The 22,383-nt window shown below is 51.6% G+C and overlaps 2 protein-coding genes and 1 long non-coding RNA gene across 14 annotated transcripts in view; 2 read left to right on the top strand and 1 right to left on the bottom strand.

Moving 5' to 3' along the window:
• HOXB3 (homeobox B3) overlaps positions 1-15,337 on the top strand; it is a 41,733-nt gene extending 26,396 nt beyond the window's left edge. For 3 of the 10 annotated variants that reach the window (XM_033183341.1, XM_033183339.1, XM_033183340.1), the window contains exons 3-4: positions 8,587-12,179; positions 13,025-15,337. In XM_033183341.1, coding sequence (XP_033039232.1) covers positions 11,732-12,179; positions 13,025-13,863 — 1,287 coding nt within the window. In that variant the 5' untranslated portion in view covers positions 8,587-11,731 and the 3' untranslated portion in view covers positions 13,864-15,337. Of the gene's footprint in view, positions 1-5,207; positions 8,487-8,586; positions 12,180-13,024 lie in introns of those variants that run through there. The other 7 variants (XM_033183342.1, XM_033183345.1, XM_033183346.1 and 4 more) reach the window with 5 other exon arrangements.
• On the bottom strand, positions 13,042-20,907 carry LOC117067163. 3 transcript variants are annotated; one of them, XR_004430640.1, is made up of 7 exons: positions 20,811-20,907; positions 20,571-20,739; positions 17,452-17,550; positions 15,731-15,819; positions 14,246-14,296; positions 13,795-13,857; positions 13,042-13,173 (listed from the first exon to the last, which is right to left on the bottom strand). It is a non-coding gene; the product is annotated as an uncharacterized LOC117067163 (long non-coding RNA). The 3 variants fall into 3 exon arrangements; XR_004430641.1 differs by lacking the exons at positions 20,571-20,739; positions 20,811-20,907 and adding exons at positions 18,247-18,698; positions 18,846-18,920; XR_004430639.1 differs by lacking the exons at positions 20,571-20,739; positions 20,811-20,907 and adding an exon at positions 18,630-18,710.
• Positions 19,174-21,549, top strand: HOXB2 (homeobox B2). Its single transcript, XM_033183349.1, has 2 exons — positions 19,174-19,687; positions 20,461-21,549. The coding sequence occupies exons 1-2, from the start codon at positions 19,294-19,296 to the stop codon at positions 21,141-21,143; spliced, it is 1,077 nt and encodes a 358-aa protein (XP_033039240.1). The 5' UTR covers positions 19,174-19,293; the 3' UTR covers positions 21,144-21,549.
• Positions 21,550-22,383: the final 834 nt, after the last annotated feature.

The raw sequence follows: 22,383 nt of genomic DNA, 5'->3' as shown, positions 1-22,383 counted from the left end.
TGCAGAGGTGGGTGGCTGAGACCCTCGGCCCCAGGCCTCTCTCCTGGGACAGGCCGGGATCCGACTTGAAGATGAAGATGAGAGCAACTTTGAGAGGCAGGGTGGGGGCTTCGAGGGGGTAGAGGGACCTGGGGTGGAGGACGAGTGTGGAGGAATGTGGAGCTGTTTGGGTGGGCGTGTGGACATGATCGTGTTAGGGGATCGGAGAGCTCTCCCACTCAGGAAGGGTGTTGAGGCCCAGGAGGGTTTTCCAGGGCAGTTGGGAGCTGTGGGTACTGAGGGAAATGTGAGGGGCATCTGCTAGGGGCAGTGGGGTTGGGGAGCGACCGCTGGGTCAGCTTCCACAACCCAGCTGCCACCATTGCCCAACCCTTTAGCACCTAGCGGGTTATTTGAAGCCAAAACTACAAGGGATTGCACTGAGGCTGAGTGTCAAGCCCCGAAGATAGGAAAGGGGGTGATTTATGGCTTCAGAGAAGCTGTGTTTACTGCTGCCTGCTCTGGAAACCAAAAACCAAACAGAGCAGAGCCCAGAGAAGCCCCTCTCCTTGGAGTGGGAAGCGATGCCAGCCAGACACACTGGGATTTATTTTCCCAGATGAGTGAGGATAGTGGGAACTGTCCCTTTGCAGGCGCACGGTGTGGTGGGTGTATGCAAAGCAGGCACATGTGTAGGTATGCTTGTGTACTGTGTGAGTGCATCTGCACATTGGGAGCTGTATGTACTCCAGGTGGGGCTTTGTGGATGGGTTTGCAGAATCACTTTGTGAGCTGGGAGATTGGGAGCCAGGATAGAGACCCCATGTTCTCTGGTTCGGGAACTCTGGGATGGGGTAGCTCTAGACACATTGCCCCTTGTCCTGTCCGCGTAGTAGTGCTCTTTCCTGCTTTTTTCTTCCTGCAGCCACATGCAGCAGAGCCCACTTGGCCTGGCCTCTTGTCCCCTACCCCTCTACCCTTTCCCTGTATGCCTTCTGTGCCTTCTGCCCACCCAGCCTCATCTTCACTTTGAATTTTTAACTTTGTGGTGGGAAGCCAAGGAATTAATGAGTATGGTTGGTTGAGGAGGGTAGGTCAAAAGGAGAAAAGGCTTGGTGTGGTAGGGAAGATCAGGGAGATCCATGGTTTGAGGCTGGACCTTGGCAGCCTTGTGTCCCACCATTACTGCTCAAATTCTCCCAAAATCTCTGTTTGGGAGTGGGGAGCAAGTGAATACAAAGACGAACAGAGTAAGGGAGCCATGCAGGATGATGGGGGTGGGGAGAAAAACATTTTGACCCCCAGATAGTAATTTCCGCAGGCCAACTAGTGGCTCTTGCATTTCTGTCCAGATGCCCAACTTTGCCTGGAAATTGTTTTGCATTAAATTTTCTCAGCCGCAGAATTATCTTTCCTCGCCTCCAGCTAAACTTGCATTTTTCCACCAGACACTTGGGCCCCGCACCAATGAAATCTGAGAGGAAGCGGCTGGGCCCTAAGTGGCCGTAATTTAATTGATTTTATCATAAATCATCAACTTGATGAAGAACCCGAGGTTTCAGTGAAGTAAATTGATATTAATGGGAGTTTCTTGAAATGCAAACTCGCTACATTGTTGGGGCATCTTGAGCTGGGGAGGTAGATTACACATTTCCCAAGAGCAGAGAGCAGAGACCTGGAGCCCAGCACAGCTTTGGGGGTAGGGAAAGCAAGCTTTGAGGTGCAGCTGCTGGCAGACCTATTTCTATGAGGAAGCACACCAGAGCGTGGAACTTTGTCATGAGGGACACAGTCTGGTCCTATGGACCCTCTAGCCATCTGGGGGAATGCTGGTCTCCAACTGAGGGGAAGGCAACTGGGGAGGCTGGTAGGTGTATGGGCAGGGAGGGGGTCGGGTGAGAAGGTTCGGCTGGTACAATGGGTGCATTGATGCCTGGTTAAAAATTGCCAGGTTGAAACCTTCCTCCTTTAATTAGACAAATTAATTATTTACTGCTTAAGTCGCAGTGTCTAAAAATAGCACTTTTGGTTTGGTAATGAGGGTAGAAAACAACCCACCCTACACACAGAAGAGCAGTAAAACCCAGTGCATGAGCCTCTATGGGGCAAGGGAGGGCCAGGTACCAGGTTGGTGCTCAGTGGTGGTAAGCATTTAAACCCCAAGAGGAAATACCACGAATCTGGTCACGATGGTGCCGGTTATTGTCTGAACTCAGTTTATTACTTCTTATTGGCACTCACTTTTACATCAGCACGTGGAGAATAACTAACATTCAGTCCAAAAAGAGATCTTAGAGATCTTTTGGCTAAACCCCTTCCCTCCATAAACATGCCTGTGCTTTATGGAAGGGGACACTGAGGCCCAAGGAGCGCTCTGCCTCATGTCACACAGCCAAGCTGGAACATCTGAAATTCAAGCCTTCCAACTCCCAAGCCTATACCAAGTATGACTCCAGACAAATCACTTCCTTGCTCTGGGCCTCAGTTTCCTGATCTGTAACAATGGCAAGAGTTGGACTGGACACTTCCTGATTTCTCTCCTGTTCTGAAATTGGGCACCTCTGTGTGTACCCATCCTCAGCAGGACAGTGCCTGGGAGGCACTCCCTTGTGTGTCCTGGAGCTCTGTGGGCATCTGGGTATAGAAGTTACTGCATGTTTATTTGCAATATTCAGAGTTTACATACACCCAGAGCAGTGTATGCTTACTCCGTCTGGCTCTAGGAAATCTACTGGAATCTGGACTGTTTCTCCTTTTGAAGGTGCCCTTATTCTCAGCTGAGAAGTAGCCCCAAGGAGAGCGGTGGAACTAGAAGGCAGTGGAGAGGGGCCAGCTAACTGGGTTGGGTTGAGATTGACATTTGGAGAGGGGCTAAGGAAAGAAGGGCTGGGCCTTACTGAGTAAGACCCTTTCCCTGCCAGGCACTGGGCTAAGGCTTTCGTTGCGTGTGTGTGTGTGTGTGTGTGTGTGTGTGTGTTTTGAGATGGAGTTTTGCTCTTGCTGCCCAGGCTGGAGTGCAATGGTGCGATCTCCACTCACCGCAACCTCTGCCTCCCTGGTTCAAGCGATTCTCCTGCCTCAGCCTCCTGAGTAGCTGGGATTACAGGCATGTGCCACGACACCCAGCTAATTTTGTATTTTTAGTAGAGACAGGGTTTCTCCATATTGGTCAGGCTGGTCTCCAACTCCCAACCTCAGGTGATCCGCCCACCTCAGCCTCCCAACACAGTAGGTTTTTAAGGTGCCCCCTACCCCAGCCCAGGGACTGAACAGTGGTTTCAGAGTTTAGATTCTGTGACAGCAGGTGCCCCCCTTCTCAGCCTCACCCCAACCCTGGGCCTTTGAGCCCTCGCTTCTTGGGAGGAGGCACACACAGGGTGCCACAGCACTCTACCAGGTCTCCTCTAGGGTAGCCAGGACAGAGCCTGCAAGGCGGAGACCCCCACTCTATACTTGCTTTTATTTTCCAGCTCCTCCCCCAGCTCCAAAGGAGTGGTGGCTTCTCAGTTGCATGGTTGTGAGCAAGGAAATTTCTTGCAGGATCAGGGATGTGAAGAGGCTAGCAGGGGAGGGGAGGGGAGGTTTCCAGGCTGCCTTGGGAAGTGTGGTTTGGAATATGTATTCTGGGGGAGGAGGGAAGGAGATGGGAAGAGATGAGAAACAACCTCATCTTTGGGGCTCTGGAAATCTCAGACACTGGGCAGATAATCCACTTCCTAAAGCCTAGCCCAAAACACTAATTTGAGAGAGAAAAAAAACCGAAAGGACTAGCAGGCCCAGACTCTGACCCTGTCCCATTCTGACTTCAGAGTTTTATATTTGGAGGCAATTTGGAATGCCCTTCGCTGATTGGTCATTAATCCACTGAGTTATTGTCTGCTAAACAGAGGTCACCAGGAGAGAAACATCCAGTCTGTCAGAGAGGCCCGCTCAGCCTCAGGGACTGGGCCTGTTCCTCTTTTCCTGCTTCTCCCTCCCTTTCCCTGCAGCCCCCAAGCTGCCCAGGATTTGTAGCCTCCCTTCCTCTGCCTTCTCTGCTCTGCCCACCTTTGTCTCAACACTTGCTGGGGGTGGGGTTTGCCAGGCTAAGGCTGAGCTTCCAGATGAGGCGGGAGCCCTGATTCAAATTGGGATCTATCATCACCAAGGAGCCCACCTGCCTGAGGCTCCCAACTCGCTGGCAGCACCGCCATCCCCTCAGCATGTTCAGGCAGCCTCCGTGGTCATTGAGTGGATTTCGCAGACCCTTGTGGCTGCCCTTTTTGTCCTACCACCCCTTCACAGCCTTGACTGGGGAGAGGGCAGCACCCCACACATGGGGCGGGGAAAAGTACAGCTTGGATTTTTCTTCATCCACTGCAGCGACCTTTTTCTTCTTTTGATTCCCACTATTGCTGAGCAGGGTCTATGCGGGCCTCCACTTCTCCCTTCTGAGTGTCCCTTTGTTCCCTCCTGCTCTGGCTTATTGGAGAGCTGGAGATGGGGATCCAAATGCCAAGAGCCTTCTTCATTAGCAATTCCCACTTTACAACCCCCAGCTTTGAAATCTTTATTAATACTTAAGGGAAAATGGAGATTGGGGTGAGTGTGTGAACTTTACACCCCTCTACTAGGGCTACAAAGTTGGGCAGTGAAGCTGGAAAACAGTGTGGGACCGGGAACTCAGACAGGGCCAGGAAGAAACACATCGCTAAACATCTGAGAACCCCAGGCTCCCAGGTCCTAGCTCCCCAGCTAGCCAGTGGGCTAGGCAAATTTTGTGCTGATTGAGTCAGGAGCAGCATCCTTGACTGCCCCAAGTCTGAGATCGGAAATCAGTTTTAAAAGAGCCAAAAGTATGCCCTTATTGAGATAATTTTTGTTTGCTAGTTGATGCATTTCTAGGGGAAGAGAGAAACAGGCGCGATCCCGCTGAGGTCTATAAGGGCGGGTAGCCCTTGATTGCTCCAGAAGGTTTAAAGTGCTCCCATTGCCTGATACTGGGTACCCAGTAGGGTGGGGGATAGAAGTACCAGAGCGAGTGCTCTGGCTCTGAAGAAACGGAATGGAAAAGGAAAGGATGTCTGTGAAGAAGGGCATTTTCTCTAATCTTTACCCTTATTATTATTTTTTTTACTTCATTAGTTTATGCTAGTGTCTCTCTTACTCAATTTTCCTTTTTTCAATTTCTCTTTCTCCTCCTTTCTCTCTCTCTCTCTCTCTCTCTCTCCTCTCTCTCTCTCTCTCTCTCCTCTCTCCTCTGTCTCACACACACACACACACACACACACATCCCACACATGGGCACACACACAAAGTTTCGCAGGTTTCCCTCCCAAATCCAAGAAGAAATTGTTCCCTCTTCTGTATTTCCAGTCTGCTCCGAAATCATGGCTTCACTCTCAGGGATGATAAGCCTTTCTCCCGCTTCTCTTTTCCCAGACCCCAAAGTCTCCCCTCAGACTGCTCTGGCCTCCCCCACCCCAAGTTCCCTGCCCAAACTCCTCACTACTAGCCTTTGTCCCCTGAAGTTTGAAAAGCCCCTGGCCAGCAGCAACACCTCAGTCCAAACGGGGGCCCTCAGGGGTGCCCGTTCCACCCTCCGTCCTCCAGCCTCCCAGCCCTAATCAGAGGGCAGCCCACCTGCTGGCCAGAGACCTCTGAGAAAGGAAGAAAAAAGGCAAGACAGAAACTAAACTGGGATCTAATTGCCTCCCAAGCATTCCAAATGGGCGCTGTACTCCAGAATTAAGAAGCCCCCACTCCATCTCCTACCGCATTTGGGGGTGTATGTCCTCTGAGATTTTCTCCAGGTTCATTTTCTTGCTTCTCGGTCCTCTTTTTCACTCCCACCCCACTATGCCCCACTGCCTTCTGTAGCCCGAGGGACCACAAAGGGTGAGGAGGCTTGGGGAAGGGAGGGGTCTGCCGTTGTCTCTGGAACACTCCTCCACCCCCAGCTCAGCTCCAGGCCTGCTTCTCCCGCAGCCGGCCCGGGGCTGACTGGGTGCCTTCTGGACTCTCGTATTACTCCTAGAGGCAAAGCTATGGAGTCCCAAAAGCGATGAAGTTCTCCTCTTCTCTGTTTTACAATGACCTTCTCTAACCCAATAACAGTTAGGACAGCAGAGTTTTGAAGTACATTCTTGGCTTTTTTTTTAATTTGGGGGAGTGATAGAAAAAAACCCAAAGGTACTGGTTTCTTTAAGCTTCTGGCAACCTCCCTGGCCTGAGTTACCGACCCACCAGGCTCAAAGTTACATGGGGTCTGACCGGTATGTCTCTATCCAGTGTAGAGATATCAGGACAGATATTTTGCAGCCACATACTCAGGTACCCCTAACAGGTCTCTTTGGGGGTCCAGGCTGGCTTGAGCCCCAAGTCTAGGTCTGACTTGGATGTTTTCTTTTCTTGATACTACTAATATACACAGAAAAATACTAATAAACACAGAATAATAGCTACTAATAAACACAGAAAAATAGTTCCCACCCTCCATCCTGAAGTCCCCCGACCTGTGCTTCCCCCCAGCCATCAGCTTTCTAGGTAGGAGGTGGGGTCCTCAGGACATTACGTTCTGAGGCTCTGCAAGTGGCTCCTGTTGCTGGAGGGCAGGAAGGCCACAGGTACCCCCAGTTTATCAGGGTCCCCAGAAACTGCCTGCTCCAAATCACCTGGCCTGACTTAGCCTTGCCTGGAAGAAGTAGGGGCTGGAGGCCAGGGGCCACTCCCTACCTCATCCCAAAGTAGAGCCTGTGAGTGGGGAGAGTGAGGGAATGAGGAAAGCTTTGCCAGACACCGCCAGCCTATGCTGGAGGGGACACAATAGCTGGAAGTCAACTCTCACCTTTGTCGTCCCCAGTCCCGTTCCCTCTCCTGGTGCATCCAGATGGGAGAAGGCAAAAGCTAAGTATTCTAACCAGGAAATCACAGGGTAGTGCCTTACACTACCTTACACGAAGTTAAGAGAACCAGTTTTCCAAGCTGCCTTTAGAGAAGAGGGTCCGCTTTCTATTTCATCCCCTAGCTCCGAGTCAGCAGTTAGGTAGAGTTGCAAACACTCCTGCTTTGGTAAATGTCCTGGTGCTCTTTTTGTCTTTTCCTTCCTCCTGGAATGACTATTCCCCACCCCCTGTCCCAAATCTGCAGACACCTACATTTTTGGCTCCTGTCTTCCTCCTACAGGCCTCCTCCTTGCCTTTTCCTGCCCCGCTCAAACACACCCTAAGAAAACTTTAGCTTTTGTGGCCTTCCTCACTTGTGCCAAGAGTCATAAATCTTGCAGGGCAGAGAGAAACAAACAGCGTTGTTCTGAATAATAATAATAACCATCTTCCGTCTCTTCTGCCAGTGCATTTAAAATTAAGCCACCCTGCTAGTTCTTCTCTTCTTAGAAGTACAAATGTCCTTGTCACCTCTTAGTCCCTTCTGCCTATCCGGAGGTGAGAATCATAACAGAAACTTCTCTGTAAAGTTCTTTCAGCCTGTCTACTGCCAGCCAGTCTGGAGCTCAAGCTAAAATACAGAGTTCTCCTTTTGTCACCCGTTTCTCAACCCTCCTCCCCCTGCAAGATGTTCTGGGTTTTTAAAATCATCACTCACCGCTTGTTGTCTGTTCTCAAAAAGAAAAAGGGGGAGGGGTGTTGTTGTTGTTGTTGTTTTTTTAAAAGGTCTGGTCTTTCCCTCTCCCTAGGTTAGTGACTGGGCCTGGAGATTGGGGGGAGATTTGGGAGGAATAGAGAGGGTGTAGTGGAGGGAAGAAGACGGGGCTGGACACTCAGAAGGAGGGAGCCAGAGTGTGAGGGTTGGAGACCCAGCCACCAGTCCCTGAGGAGCGAAACTACTTTCTAAAAAAGTCCTGGTCTTCCAATTGCGAATGAGTGCAGAGGGGCACCCGGCACCCCCACCCTCCAGGCGAGGCCTGTCTTTGACTCAGCCTCCAAATACTACTTCTCAAATTAGCATAATGGTTCACTAGTGGGGTATGGGGGGAGCTGTGAACTTCACCGCCCTTCCTTGCCTTTGCTCACCTCTTCCTCCCTGTCCCCCCAATCTAGATTTAAATTTTTACCCGTTCTTAAAAAAAAACAAACAAAAACCCTCCCTTCTTTCCTTCTCACTCTTTTTTTAGGGAGGGGGGTATTTTAAAATTTCCCCCCTTCCCCATCACCACCATCACCTTCCCGCCTTATCAGGCATCTAAGCTTGCTAAAGGGGGAGAGGTGGGGGTGTATGTGAGCTTGTGTGTGAGTGAGTGAGTGTGTGTGTGTGTGTGTCTGTGTGGTTTTTTTTCCCTGTGCAAAAGCAGAGGCCATTGTTACGGAGAGTAGGGCGTACCAGTCTTATAGGGCAACCACACTGTGGCGGCTTAGCCCTGCTGGAGCCCGGAGCTGGATTCTGGCGAGCTGAGCCGCCCGGCACCTTTCGGTCTTCTATTTTTTTTCCCGCTCCCCCACCCCCTCCCTCCTGCGCACCCCTGCTCCTAAGCCGAGTGAATTGAAGCGGACGCCGCGCGGCTCCTCTGGCCGGTCTGCCCCTCGGGCTCCCCAGCCGGGGTGGCTTTGCGGGGCGGGGGGGCGGGGGGCGACGCAGCTTTAAACAGTGGTCTTTTTTTCCTTTGCCTTCAAGGAGGGGAGATTTCTCGCCTGCCGCTCGCGCTGGGGCTCGATGTGAATATATATTATGTCTGCCTGTTCTCCCCTCGTCGGTGGCTAAGGTAAGCTGGACTGAAATAGGCTATCAGTTTGTGAATGGCGGAGAGTATGTCTCAATGATTTATGGCCCATATGACTCCAATCTCGGTTCAAGAAGAGTTCACAAGCTTTAAGCTTCCTTCCACGCAGCGACTCTCTCTCTCTCTCCCTCCCTCCCTCCCTCCCTCTCTCTCCCTCTCTCTCTCTCTCCCTCTCTCTCCCTCTCTCCCCTCTCTCTTCCTGCTTCTCTCCTCTTTTCTCCTCTCTTTTCTTTCAGCAGCCAGATCCAGGGCTGAATTTTCTCCCCGGCTGCTAAGAAAGCCTCAACCTTTCTCTCTCTTCCTTTCTTGTTATTTTATTTTTCTTCCTCCCATTAATTTTTTTAAGTCCTGGAAGATGGCCTATCCCCTCTCTCGGGGCTTCCCCAGCTATTGTTAGTCTCCTGGCAGTCCCTGGGGTGTGCTTGGCAAGGTGGGGCTCTTGGGGGGGCTCATCTCCCTTCTCCAGCGAGACCCTGGGGGGAAGCCGGCAGCCACCGTCTCCCTCCCTCCCTCCCGAGGAGCCATATGGAACCAGAATTTTTCCAACATGGAGGCAAGGGAAATAGATCTGTTTGGCTTGGTAGAGCTGTTCCCCACCCCCTCTTGTTCTGGATCTCAGATCTCGGGTCCCCTCGGCACCTTTCCCTCTTCCCACTGTCCCGTCCGCCAGGCCTCGGCGCCCTCCAACCTGGAGCCCTGCTGAGCCAAGTCCCGAAGCGGAGTTTCTAAGGCGCTTTTTAATTCGGTTACCTCCGGCTCCCAAACTTGCTGCTGCCCGCGGGGCTCGGCCCTCGGCCGGCTGGTGTGCTGGGAACCTGTCTCCGATAACCGTTTTGGTGTCCTGATCGCTTGCTCTTCTTCCCCTCCTTGGGCCATCGTAGGTGGCTGGTAGGTCGTCGCCAGCCGCCGCGGCAGCAGCGACCGGCCGAGGCAGCCTGGCAGCAGCAGCCAGGGACTACCCGGGTGCACAAACCTTCCCAGCCCTGTCTGCACCACCAGCGGAGTCTCCATTCTTTCCTATCGCGTCTCTGGCTCCTTCGCTTTCCACACTGGCCTGGCCTCCGTCCCGCGATGGTTTGGGGTTTATTGCAAGGGGAGCGGCAGGAATTTCGGCCCCAGGCGTCTAGTTAAATTATTGTTTTATTATTATTACTATCATCATCATCATCATCGTCATCATTATTATTGCTGTAACAATCATTTAGACTAAATAAAGCCAGGGCCCAGCCAGCCAACCCCCTCCAACGTTTTTATTTCATTCTCTTCTCTATCTATTAATAACAACCACAACTAATGCCTGTTAATTAATTCCCCCTTCAACCAGGGCTGCTCTGAAGCTAATTTTGGTTAAATCAGCAGAGGCTAATGGTAATAATAATAAAGGGATTGGGTCAGCCTGGTCAATTGAACTCTGGTTCTCCCTGGAAGGACCTGCTGCTTTGCAGACCCATGTGTATTTCCAGAAACCAGTCCCAACTCAGGGTTACACTGATTCCTTTTTGAGTATAAATCTGTGCCATGAAGAAGGGGATTTATGTGAGGGAGGGACTTTCTTCACCTGCACTTCTTTTATTTTATTTTCCTATGTTTAGTTTTCTTTGGAGTTGACCAGCTAGGCTGAATGAGATTAAAGTTTTCCAAACACACACGGCAGTATGGAGGTTTTATGAAAAGTGGTGGTGAAGAGTTGGGAGAGACAGAGGAAAAAAAAAATGCAGTCAGAAGTTTCAGAACAAAATCCTATGTTAGTTTGAATCTTTATTTTTCTGGCACACTTTTAAAAGGCTGTATTAAAATAGTTATTATTATTATTTTTTTGCCTCAGGGAACCTCAGTCAACAGGAATACCTCTGTTTCTAACCCAGAGAATAATATTGTTAAAATTGCTTTGTTGATTATTTGCCTCGGGAATAACTTTCTCTTTTGGAAAGCACTTTCCCTGTCTCAGTAGAAAAGTCTAGCAGTTGTAACTTCTTGTTTCTTATTTTCTTTGGGGGAAATCAAAGAAAACAGACTGTGAAGGAAAGGATGGGAAAAATTAAGTCTCATGAAAAAAAAAAAAAGAGAGGTCGGGGGAGAGACCTGGGCCAAATGGTCACAGCACCAACTGGCATGGCCCAGGAAATTGAAACAATCCTGCTCCATTTGGGGGCCCCACAGGGCCATTGGCTGCCCAATTCTAGGTTTGGCTGAGCAAAGACAGGAGCTGAAGGTGGTGGTACCTGCAGCAGGGCCATGGACAGATGAGTCTCGGTTCAGCTGACTCTTGAGGTTAAAAATCCTCAGGAGGTATCTAGGTCAGGCTGTTGTTGTCTTCCTGGTGGGGGAGTGGTGGGAAGCGGAGAGGACACCTCACAAGAGAAGCTTCTCTGACTAACTTGCTTCTCCTGCATGTCTTTTTAGGAGATCCTTTGGTTTCCCTTCAGGCTAGACTTTGCTTGGGCAAGAGACCTAAACCGACTTGGAAGGAGGCAAAGGCTGGAAGCACAGAAGCCTCTGGGCTCAGAGGAGGGTGTTGATGATGCTTTTATTTTAGAGTCTCCTAGTGTCCCCTCCCTTGAGCCATCTTATCCCAGAGTTGGGGAGGAAAGAGAGGGAGAGAGGAACTAGGGGAGGTGAGGGGCTAGTGCACAGGCAGGAGAGAAGCAATGACTTTTGCCATAGATTCTACATCTAGGCAGTCTTGAAAGGCATGTAGTATTTATTTATATTTTTAGTGGAAATGAAAACTGGTGGGCTTTTTTTTCTTAGCATCTGCTTTGGAGATGTTGCAGAGGGGAGAAGAAAAAACCCTATTGATGTCAGTTCCCTTTTCAGTTCCTAAGATGGATTCGAGCCCCAGTCCTCTTCTCCGCCTTGTGTCTCTTCTCTCGCCCCGCAGGTCAGCTGCTTGGAACAGACCGCGGAGGAGGGGGGCAGAGAAGGGAGGGGGTTGGGGGGGGTCCGGCGTGTCACGTGACCCCCAGGGTTGCCAATGTCCGGTCCTGAGGGTATCAGGCCTTTCCAAGTTGCCACCCACTGCCCAGGCCTCACCCAGCGATGCAGAAAGCCACCTACTACGACAACGCCGCGGCTGCTCTCTTCGGAGGCTATTCTTCGTACCCTGGCAGCAATGGTTTCGGCTTCGACGGCCCCCCCCAACCCCCATTTCAGGCCACCACGCACCTGGAGGGCGACTACCAGCGCTCAGCGTGCTCGCTGCAGTCCCTGAGCAACGGTGCCCCACATGCCAAGAGCAAGGAGCTCAACGGCAGCTGCATGAGGCCGGGTCTGGCCCCTGAGCCCCTGCCCGCCCCGCCCGGCTCACCCCCGCCCAGCGCCGCACCTACCAGTGCCACTAGCAACAGCAGTAATGGGGGCGGGCCCAGCAAAAGTGGTCCCCCAAAGTGTGGTCCCGGCACCAACTCCACCCTCACCAAACAGATATTCCCCTGGATGAAAGAGTCGAGGCAAACGTCCAAGCTGAAAAACAGCTCCCCCGGCACAGGTACCAGTTCTCTGCCTTCCTTGTCCTCAGCTTTTGTCCGAGCCAGGAATGTCACTGTTATTCTAGCACCCAGCCCCTAGGCGCCCACGAGGCTGCCTGGGAATAATATTAGGTGGCCGGCGGGTACATTTTTGATACCCCCACCCCCTAATGACCCCTGACCCCGCCAACACCCTCCTCCCTCTAGCCGCCCTCCACTGGAGCTTCTGAAAGCTCCAGAAGGCCAGGTCCGTGGCCTCAAAGCCCTTCCCAAGGCCACAGAGCCAAGACGAGGCGCTGCCAGGAGGATGCAGAGTCGTCAAGGATTGATGATTATTAAGTATGATTACTGTGGGTATTAATCACAGTCGCTCGGATGGCCCGGGGTCCCGGCCTCCAGGCACGGCAGCCTCTTCATGCCACACTTTTTGCCCACGAGTGTCCAGATTACCCCGAGGGTTCTCCTCAGTCTCCCATCCTGTCCTCAGGACGGGGTCGGCAGGGAGGGGAAATGTCTTCCCTGACCTGGAATTGGGGATAAGGGGGAGAAAGCACGCACGCGAAAATCCAGCCCTAAATAAATGGCCATGCGGCTCTGTCTGCGTGACATGATCAAATTTTCATAAGCTGGGGCAGCGAAAGGAGAACAGGTCTCTTAATAAATGCCACTATTATAGAGTGTCCGCTAATGCGACGGGCGGTGGGGTGGGGGAGTGAGGAGGAGGCGGGGACGTGAAGGGGAGGGCGGCGGGGGCTCCGAGTCCAGGCCTGGATTTATTAAGAAACGATGCATTCAATTTCGGCGTGTTCAGTAATTATCTTTTATTTCATTTTCTCCCCTTCCCACCCCTCCCCCTCGAATCCAGCAGAGGGCTGTGGTGGCGGCGGCGGCGGCGGCGGCAGTGGTGGCAGTGGGGGCGGTGGCGGCGGCGGCGGGGGAGGGGACAAGAGCCCCCCGGGGTCGGCGGCGTCCAAGCGGGCGCGGACGGCATACACGAGCGCGCAGCTGGTGGAGCTGGAGAAGGAGTTCCATTTTAACCGCTACCTGTGCCGGCCTCGCCGTGTGGAGATGGCCAACCTGCTGAACCTCAGCGAGCGGCAGATCAAGATCTGGTTCCAGAACCGGCGCATGAAGTACAAGAAGGACCAGAAGGCCAAGGGACTGGCCTCGTCGTCAGGGGGCCCATCTCCAGCCGGCAGTCCCCCGCAGCCCATGCAGTCCACGGCCGGCTTCATGAACGCCTTACACTCCATGACCCCCAGCTACGAGAGCCCGTCCCCACCCGCCTTCGGTAAAGCCCACCAGAATGCCTACGCGCTGCCCTCCAACTACCAGCCCCCTCTCAAAGGCTGCGGCGCCCCGCAGAAGTACCCTCCGACCCCGGCACCCGAGTATGAGCCGCACGTCCTCCAAGCCAACGGGGGCGCCTACGGGACGCCCACCATGCAGAGCAGTCCGGTGTATGTGGGTGGGGGCGGCTACGCGGATCCACTGCCGCCCCCTGCCGGCCCCTCCCTCTATGGCCTCAACCACCTTTCCCATCATCCTTCCGGGAACCTGGACTACAACGGGGCGCCCCCTATGGCGCCCAGCCAGCACCACGGACCCTGCGACCCCCACCCCACCTACACAGACCTCTCCTCTCACCACGCGCCTCCTCCTCAGGGTAGAATCCAAGAAGCGCCCAAATTAACACACCTGTGATGGGAAAAGGCGGACGAGGGTTAGGAGATGGAGAGGAAGAGTGAAACTATGGAGCTCTGGGGGGCAGTCTGGAGGTCTGAAAGAGGGGCCAGAGAGGTGGTAGGCAGGCTTCCTGGTCAGAACCGGCCTGGAGCTTCTTCCCCTCCCCCTGGCCTGAGAGATTGCTTTTAAGTCCACCTCTTGTTCCATCTGCCTGCCAACCCATCGGAAAGGAATCCACAGCAGATTGGAGATGACCCCGTCAACCCCAGGGCTCCAGCACTACCAAGTTGGAATTCTACGTCCTGGAGTGGGGTAGAGGAAGACGAGATAGGATGAGGCAGAGAAGCACATTTTACAAACCAGACAAGATGGCTAGGCCATCACCAACCAATGGACTTACCTTATATCTTTGTAGGTAATTCCCCCCAAATCTTGATTTTTTTCAGTTATCCTTTAAAAAATAAGAAAACACATTTCAAACCCAAAGGGCACAAAGCACGTTCCCTTCCAACTTTCCCAAAACCTCAAATTTGTTCCCATTTATTTGAGGTTTATTGAGGTATCTACCCCCTCCATTTCTAGCCCCAGGTTTTTCTGCTCTAGGACATTAATATCTATACATCCCACCCCCATCAATTACAGTTTTTAGAGGGCTCAGGGATGGTGAGAGATCCTGAAAGAGCTGCCTATATTATAAATTATATATTTTTTTCTTCTAAGGAAAAGTGTGTAGGCTAGGGCAGGCAGGTTGTTAGGACTGAAGGTTTGCCCATTCTGCTGCCTCCATCTCAGCTCCAGCTCCATCCCCCTCTCTCCACAGAAAGCAGTTGGTGACGCGAGGTTCTATACTTTTCTTCTGTTGCTCTCTTGACTTAACGTGAAAACAGGGTATATTTGAACAAACTGTCTGTCCCAGGCAGGGGCTGGGCAGGGCCTGCGTGCCTTGCTCAGTCTCCTGACAGGACACTTTTGTTGCACTTAGAGTTTACATTTTAATGGATGTAAAAACAACTGTGAGAGATGTCTGGGCCTGCAGAAGTCCAGCATTGCTCAAAAAAGCGTGTGTTCTAGTGAACATTTTCATATATATTTATTGGTTATAGCCTGTTAAAATATTTTCTTTTTTGTATTATTTATCCCCCTACATTACGTATTTATATGAGGGAAAAAAAGGAAAAAATTGTACTTTTTTAGTATTTACTTGTTATAAAGGACATTGTGTTTCCTGTCATGTAAAACCAGCTATTTTAGTTACTATTGTACTCTAGAAAAGAGCTGTAGATTTATGTTAAACTCGTACTTATGAGCAATTGTAATTAGTTCTAAAAGGCATGAACTCAGCTCCTGATTGTCACTGTATAGTCCTGAATTTGTAGAACTAGAGTTAATTCCCTCTTGGAACTTTCTTTGTTCTTCAGTAGTTACTTTTTTCCTTACCTAAAAGGGTTGTCTGTCAAACAATTCTTGAATAAACTTTCTGTTATCAATTTTATCTTGTCCTGGTGGTCCAATTTAGATAGCAGAGCAAGGCTGTTGACTGCCAAATTTCCCCCAAGGGAAGAAGGACAAGGACATTGAAGACCCTTCCCTGGACTTTTTGTCCACTGCCCAGGTTCCTGTCTCCCCCTTGATATGTCTTAAGTTTAAATACCATTTTCTCACTCATAAGAGCCTGTAACATTTTGCCAACTTCTTTAGCTGTGGTTTAAGTGACAAGTTGGGAGAAGGGGGACTCTTGGGTGTTCTCTGTAGGTTTTTCTGTTTGGCCTCTATGCCTCTAGGTTTTTCATTCATCGACCTTTCGTCTGTTAGCGCCTTTGGCCACAACCTCCATGCACCACCCCCCACCCCTTCCCACTACCAACAAGAAAATCTGGCCGATTACGGTTTCTTCCACGAAACCTAAACTTGGCAATCCTCTTCCGGAGCTACAAAGAAGATGTCACGTGACCCGAAGCCCAACCACCATTGGGTCTAAAATGAAAACAAAGAAAAATGATTAATCTAAAAAAAAAAATCTGAGGACTAGACTTCTCAGGTCAAACTTTAAAACTAAGTAAAATTAAATCACTAAATAAAACTCGAGGTGGAGGGAGGGGAAGCACATTTGATTTCCCCTGCCAGAGAAAGGGGAGAGGAGGGTGGGAGAAGCTATTGGATCTAGGCGAAAGTAAAACGGTCCCCAGGCTAAAGTGCGGCTCTGTTTCCACCATCCTTGGGAAAACTTCATTTCTTAGTCGTGGTTCCATAAAAGTTTTATCACATTGGAGTGAGAATAGAGAGGGTCTGTCAAAGATGAAATGTCACCGCCGAGTCGCTGGAGCCGATAAGAGCGAGAAGACAGGGCGGCTGAAATATGGAGCTAATTCGTTGAAAGAGAAGCGATGGCTGCTTGCTGAAGAGCTGCATAATTCTAATTGTAAGCGATGTGCCTGCATTGCTTAATTAGGAGCATATATTTGGTGGTAGTCATGGTGGGGGAGTGAGAATCGTTCCAGGCCCTGCCTTAAAGCGAGGGCTGATTTTCATTTTTATGTTGCATCCTGGCAGTCCAAGGTTAGTAATTATAGTCTTTATGCAACAATAAATAACAATAAAAAAGCAACCTGAATTCTACACCCTCCCCCTTCCCCACCACCAAGTAGGATTTTAACTGGACTCGGCTCATCCAAGCAGCAAGCAATTTAGCATTGGGTCAGGCTATAATTTAAAGGCATAAGAGCGTGCAAAGTTTGATTGGGATCAAATAACGCTCAAGGGTTTTTCTTTCTTTCTCTTTCTCTCTTCTTCCCTGAATAACATTTTCTGAATGATATAACTAGATGAAGCACCATGTTTGATTCTGGGGGTGGGTTGGGTTGCTTATTTATCTAGCAGGAAAGAGGCCAAGAAAGAGAATTTAGCTTAAGTTTGAAAAACAGAGCTTTGGCTCAGAGCTGGAATTGCAAATAAGAAAAATAAGAACCAACTTGGCTTGGTGTTCCCTATCCTTCTCTTTGGAAGATTCCAGGCGCTCAGCTAAAGCAGCCAAAGATGAGGGTAAAATATCCTTGCTGTAAAATTCACAGCAGGACAGGGGGGCGGGGGAGAGATGTCTCTGAGAAGGAGGGTTCTCTTGGCCCCTTTTAACACCCAAGTTTTCCGCTGTTTGCTAATCTGGCCATAAAATCTGTCAGTAAGGGTTAGAGAGAGCTGTATTTCCTGCAGGGACAGTCTCTGCCCGAGTTGCCCAAGATAAGCTCTGGATCCTTCAGCCAGCTGGAGAAGCTGTTGCTAAACTTTCAGAGGTGTTCAAGGGGATGGCCAGAGGGAGAATCCACTCTCAGGCCTCCCTGCATGACTTCCAGACGCTGCTTACTATTTGGATTCTTCTATGCCCCATCTACACCTCTAAATGGCAAAAATTGTTTTATTTGGAGTCGAGTTGCACACTACTGTCGCTGGCCACTTTGCCCAGGTCAGAGCAGCTCTCTCTGTTCTCAGCCCTCCAGAGCATGCCTCCCCGGTCCCTGCAGCCCCCACCTCCAACTCCCCTTTCTTCATCCTCTGCTCCCCCACCCTCATGCTTCTACTCAGACTTTTCTGCTCTTCTTTTTAAATACTCACCACCACCCACGCAGATGTTACATTGACAGAAAGTTTCTAGTTCCAGCTCCGGGCTCAGTTGCCATTTCTCTGCTAACCAGCCTTCTCCTCCTGGCTGGGCTGCAGGGAGAGAGGAGGGGGAGGGGAGGCCAGAGCCGTGGGAGTTCTCCGGGCAAACTTTCCACCCAACTTAGCGCTTTCCCTCAGTCCCCATTTCCCATCTGTTTCCCAGCTCTCCCAGAATCACCTTTCTCTTTTGCACCCCCACCCCCACCCCCAGGCCTTTTTAAGGGATGTGAAATTTTGGCTGTTCCCTCTGCTTTCCCAAAGAGCCAAATTCTTTGATGCAATCGGAGGGAGCTGTCAGGGGGCTAAGATTGATCGCCTCATCTCCTCTCCGTCCCTCTGACCCACTTATTTAAAAATCTTCCTCCAGATCGACTTTTCATTTTCTGCTTTGAGGCCTAGTTTCCCACCAATTGCTTGGGGCTCAGAGTCTTGTGCCCTCTTTCTATAGTAAATTACAACACTCTAAACTTCAGACTATCTTGGTCTCCTCAAAATAAAATAAATTTTAAAAGCATTTCCCCTCAGGAGCCAGAAATGGAATATCATCTCAGTGGTCATTATTTCCACCCGCACCATCTTCAGGGAATTCTTCCTTGTCAGGGATTTTTTTTTTTTTTTTTAACTAGCACAATGGCAAAATGGGAGGGAAAGTCTCTTTGTCCTAGGGGAAAAGCTCCCCACCACATTCATGCACACACATACGCTGATCTGAACTTTGAGAGTGCTCTAAGTTAAATCAGTGGCTACCTCAGTTCTTATTCATGTCCCTGGATATGGATACAGATACGAGCTTGAGGCTTAAGTGGGTACATGCACATCTTAGACTCTGCTTGTTTTCAGGGGGAGGGGGGTGTCACAGAGAAGCATGGATGCCTGAAAGTGAGGAAAGCAGGGGGACACAAGGGGAAGAGGCAGTGCTGCAAACACTAGGCAGAGAAGAGAAGCCAGGCCACACAGCGATGGAGGCCAGAGGCCCAAAAATGCCCCTCATGCTCCATCTCACTCTTATGTGTCCGCCTGGGAGTTCCTGTCCATTTCCCAAGATTTAACTGTTGCTTTTGGAGGGTTAACATGGGGATAGTGGTGCTGCTGATTATAAATCTCTTTCTTATTTGCACCTTAACACTGACCTTTTTCAAAGAGTGGAAGCCTCTTTCGACTCCCTCTTCCTCCAATGCAGGGATCCTCACTCATCTTTTCTTGGGGAAGGGGAGAAGGGAAGAGGATGCTGCTAGCCACATAAGCCACCTAAGGAAAGCCTTAATTTACTCTATTAAAACATTTGGAAAAGAGGAAGATTTCTCCCTTAGAGTCTCTTCTTTTCCAAGCTTCTGAAACCTTCTAACCTCCGAAAGGGATGAGGAAGTGGTTTCTCTAGCTTTTCTGGAGAAAGGGAGGCACTGGGGAGAGAGCGTGTGAGGCACTGGTGTAGGAATGGGGGCTCATGGTGTCCGGGTCATAGTCCTCTGGTGTTTTTGAATCAATTAAAGCAAATAATGCTCTCTGTTTTCCAACAGGCCCAGACGAGCGATTGGCGGAGGCCGGTCCCGTGACCACGAATTCCCTGTAATTTCGCCGGAGTCCTGGGTTTAATAGAGAGAGTCCCCATACGCTTGTATTTATCAGCAATATACAATTATAAAGACCCAAAGTAAAAAAAAAGAGAGAGACCGAAATCTCCCCCTCCCAAAATCGCTCCATTACATAAATCTGGGGGGGGCAGGAGGGGGGGTCCCTTCCGATCCTCCCTCCTGACGCCCCCCCCAGCAGCCCCCTCCCCCACCATTGAAAGCCATGAATTTTGAATTTGAGAGGGAGATTGGGTTTATAAACAGCCAGCCATCGCTCGCCGAGTGTCTGACTTCCTTCCCCGCTGTCTTGGAGACATTTCAAACTTCATCAATCAAGGAGTCGACATTAATTCCTCCTCCTCCTCCTTTCGAGCAAACCTTCCCCAGCCTCCAGCCCGGCGCCTCCACCCTTCAGAGACCCAGGAGCCAAAAGCGAGCCGAAGATGGGCCTGCTCTGCCGCCGCCACCACCACCGCCGCCGCTCCCCGCTGCCCCCCCGGCCCCCGAGTTCCCTTGGATGAAAGAGAAGAAATCCGCCAAGAAACCCAGCCAATCCGCCACGTCTCTTTCCCCGGCCGCCTCCGCTGTCCCGGCCTCCGGGGTCGGATCGCCTGCAGGTCGGTAAGCATGGTGGGGGTGGGGTGAGGGGCATCTAGAAGAGGGGGAGAAAAAGCAGTGGAAGGAGGTTGAAAAAAAAAAAAAAAGGCGGCAAGCCTGTTGGGGTTCCTTACCCCGTCCATTCCTGGGATGGGGAAGTAGAATATCCCACTGGGGGTCAGGCCTGGCCGCTGCCAGCGTCTTTTTTTTTTTTCTCCCTCTCTCTCCCTACAGCTGATTTTGAAAGCTGGTTGGGGAAACGCCTTTTTTTCTGCTAGAAGAAAATGATTTGATTGAGGTTTTCACCCGTATCTGTGTAGGGGAATGAATATGTTGTTGCTGGGATAGACTATAGAAGCAGAAAAAGATTCGGTCCTTTCTGCCCCAACTCTAGGAGAAGAGGAAGAATTCAGAGCTAGGAAGGAAGAGGGGTGAAGAACAATCTTTATGACCCTCGCTCCGGTTGAGTTGGAAAGTTTCGAATTGAGGGGTCCACTGGGAGGACTTGGGAGGGGGGATCTGAGGTTCCGGCGCCGAAGGGAGCCGCTCTCCGCCCCCTGCGTGGCCCGTGGGCGGCTCTGAATGCTTTGCCCTGACCAGGGCTGGGGCTGTCGACTAGGGAGGGAGAGAAGAAAACCCAAAAGCCGTGAAAGCGAGCCGCTGTGGGGTGGGGGCGGGGGTGGGGTGGCGAGGAAGGGGAGAGGTGATACTGGTTTTGGCGGATGGAGTAGTCCGAACTGAGGTTGGGCTGAGTACACGGCCCGCTTTGACGCCCAGCTTGTTTTCCCTGCAGATGGCCTGGGACTGCCAGAGGCTGGTGGCGGCGGGGCGCGCAGGCTGCGCACGGCTTACACGAACACACAGCTGCTGGAACTGGAGAAGGAATTCCACTTTAATAAGTACCTGTGCCGGCCACGCCGCGTCGAGATCGCGGCCTTGCTGGATCTCACCGAAAGGCAGGTCAAAGTCTGGTTCCAGAACCGGCGCATGAAGCACAAGCGGCAGACGCAGCACCGAGAGCCGCCGGATGGGGAGCCTGCCTGCCCGGGCGCCCTGGAGGACACCGGCGACCCTGTCGAGGAGCTCGCGGTCAGCCCAGGCGGCCCCTCCGCCTCGCGGGCGGCGTGGGAAGCCTGCTCTCACCCGCCGGAGGTGGTGCCGGGGGCCTTAAGCGCCGCGGACCCCCGGCCTTTAGCCGGTGGCTTAGAGGGCGCGGGCGCGCCGAGCCCTGGCTGCGCGCTGCGCGGGGCGGGCGGGCCGGAGCCGGGACCATTGCCAGAAGATGTCTTCCCGGAGCGCCAGGATTCGCCTTTCCTTCCCGACCTTAACTTCTTCGCGGCCGACTCCTGTCTCCAGCTATCCGGAGGCCTCTCCCCTAGCCTACAGGGTTCTCTCGACAGCCTGGTCCCCTTTTCCGAGGAAGAACTGGACTTCTTCACCAGCACGCTCTGTGCCATCGACCTGCAGTTTCCCTAACCCGTTTCCTCCTCCCGGTCCTTTCGACCCCCGCGCTCCTTGGTCATCTACTGGAAAAATCGAGCCTCTCCCACCCCCAGTCGCATAGACTTACGTGTTTTGCTAAAATTCAGGTATTACTGAATTAGCGTTTAATCCACTCCCTTTCTTCTTCTAAAATATTGGGCACTCGGGCATCTTTTAAAATTCACACAGAAAAATTCCGTTTGGTAGACTCCTTCCAGTGAAATCTCAGGAATAATTAAACTCTAGGGGGACTTTCTTAAAAAAAAACTAGAGGGACTTATTTTCCTCTTTTTTATGTTTTAGACTGTAGATTATTTATTAAAATTCTTTAATAATAGGAAAAGGGGAAAGTATTTATTGTACATTATTTTCATAGATTAAATAAATGTCTTTATAATACGAAAACGAGTGTTTGTGTTGGGACTTAACCTTTTTCCCCGCGGCCCCAAGGCCGGTCCTCACCCCTCCAGGACCTGTGCGAAGTTGATTCGGTTCAGCGGCCTATGTGGCAGCAAAGCCTCCAGGGCCGGCGAAGTCCGGGTGGTACAAAGGTGACCCGATTGATGGCCGCTTCGCCCACGGCTCTGGCAAGAGTCGGGAGTTTGCAGGAAGCTCGGTCACCTCCCTGCCCCTCAGCAGAGGGCCTTTGGTCCTGAGCGGGTGGTCCTGGGGCCTCTGTTTAGAAATAAAGGTGGGTAGGTGGAGGGAGAAAGTATACAGCGAACAGTGGAGGGTGCAAGGAGAGGAAGCCTGGGGACGGGCTTTGGGATCGTGGCGGGGGCAGAAGTTTCCTGGAATTGGGAAGAATCCAAGGGCTTCCTTAGACTTCTTGCTTCTTATGACCGAAGCCGGTATAGGGCCTTTTTCTGAACTCAAGAAGCCTAGGGACGAGAGGCCTGGGGCTTGAGCCGGGCCTCTTTGGGAGTTGTAGGTGGCTCTCCAAGGAGTGGAGTGGAGTCGGGGATTTTCTCGGGAAGCAGGGCCCCGCACCCAGGGATGGTAACTGCTTCCAAGTGGGCAAGAAAAGAGGCCAGCTGAGAAATGTGGCGATGCCGGGACACCCACGGACTCTGGGGCTTCTGGGCTTTGGGGGACCATCCGAGAAGCAGCCGGGCGAGAAGCCCAGGGAGGTCCGGCAGCGTCGCCAGGCGCTGGACCTGCAGGGAGAGAAGGAGGAGCGAGGAGAGTGGGAGTGAGACAGGGAGGCAAAGACGATGCTCAAAATGGCGCTGGA

This window comes from Trachypithecus francoisi, unplaced genomic scaffold (assembly GCF_009764315.1).
Source record: "Trachypithecus francoisi isolate TF-2019V2 unplaced genomic scaffold, Tfra_2.0 Lachesis_group20, whole genome shotgun sequence".
Classification (NCBI taxonomy): Eukaryota; Metazoa; Chordata; class Mammalia; order Primates; family Cercopithecidae; genus Trachypithecus; species Trachypithecus francoisi.
Note: the sequence above shows the minus strand (reverse complement) of the source record. Positions and strands in the feature narration are given on the sequence as shown.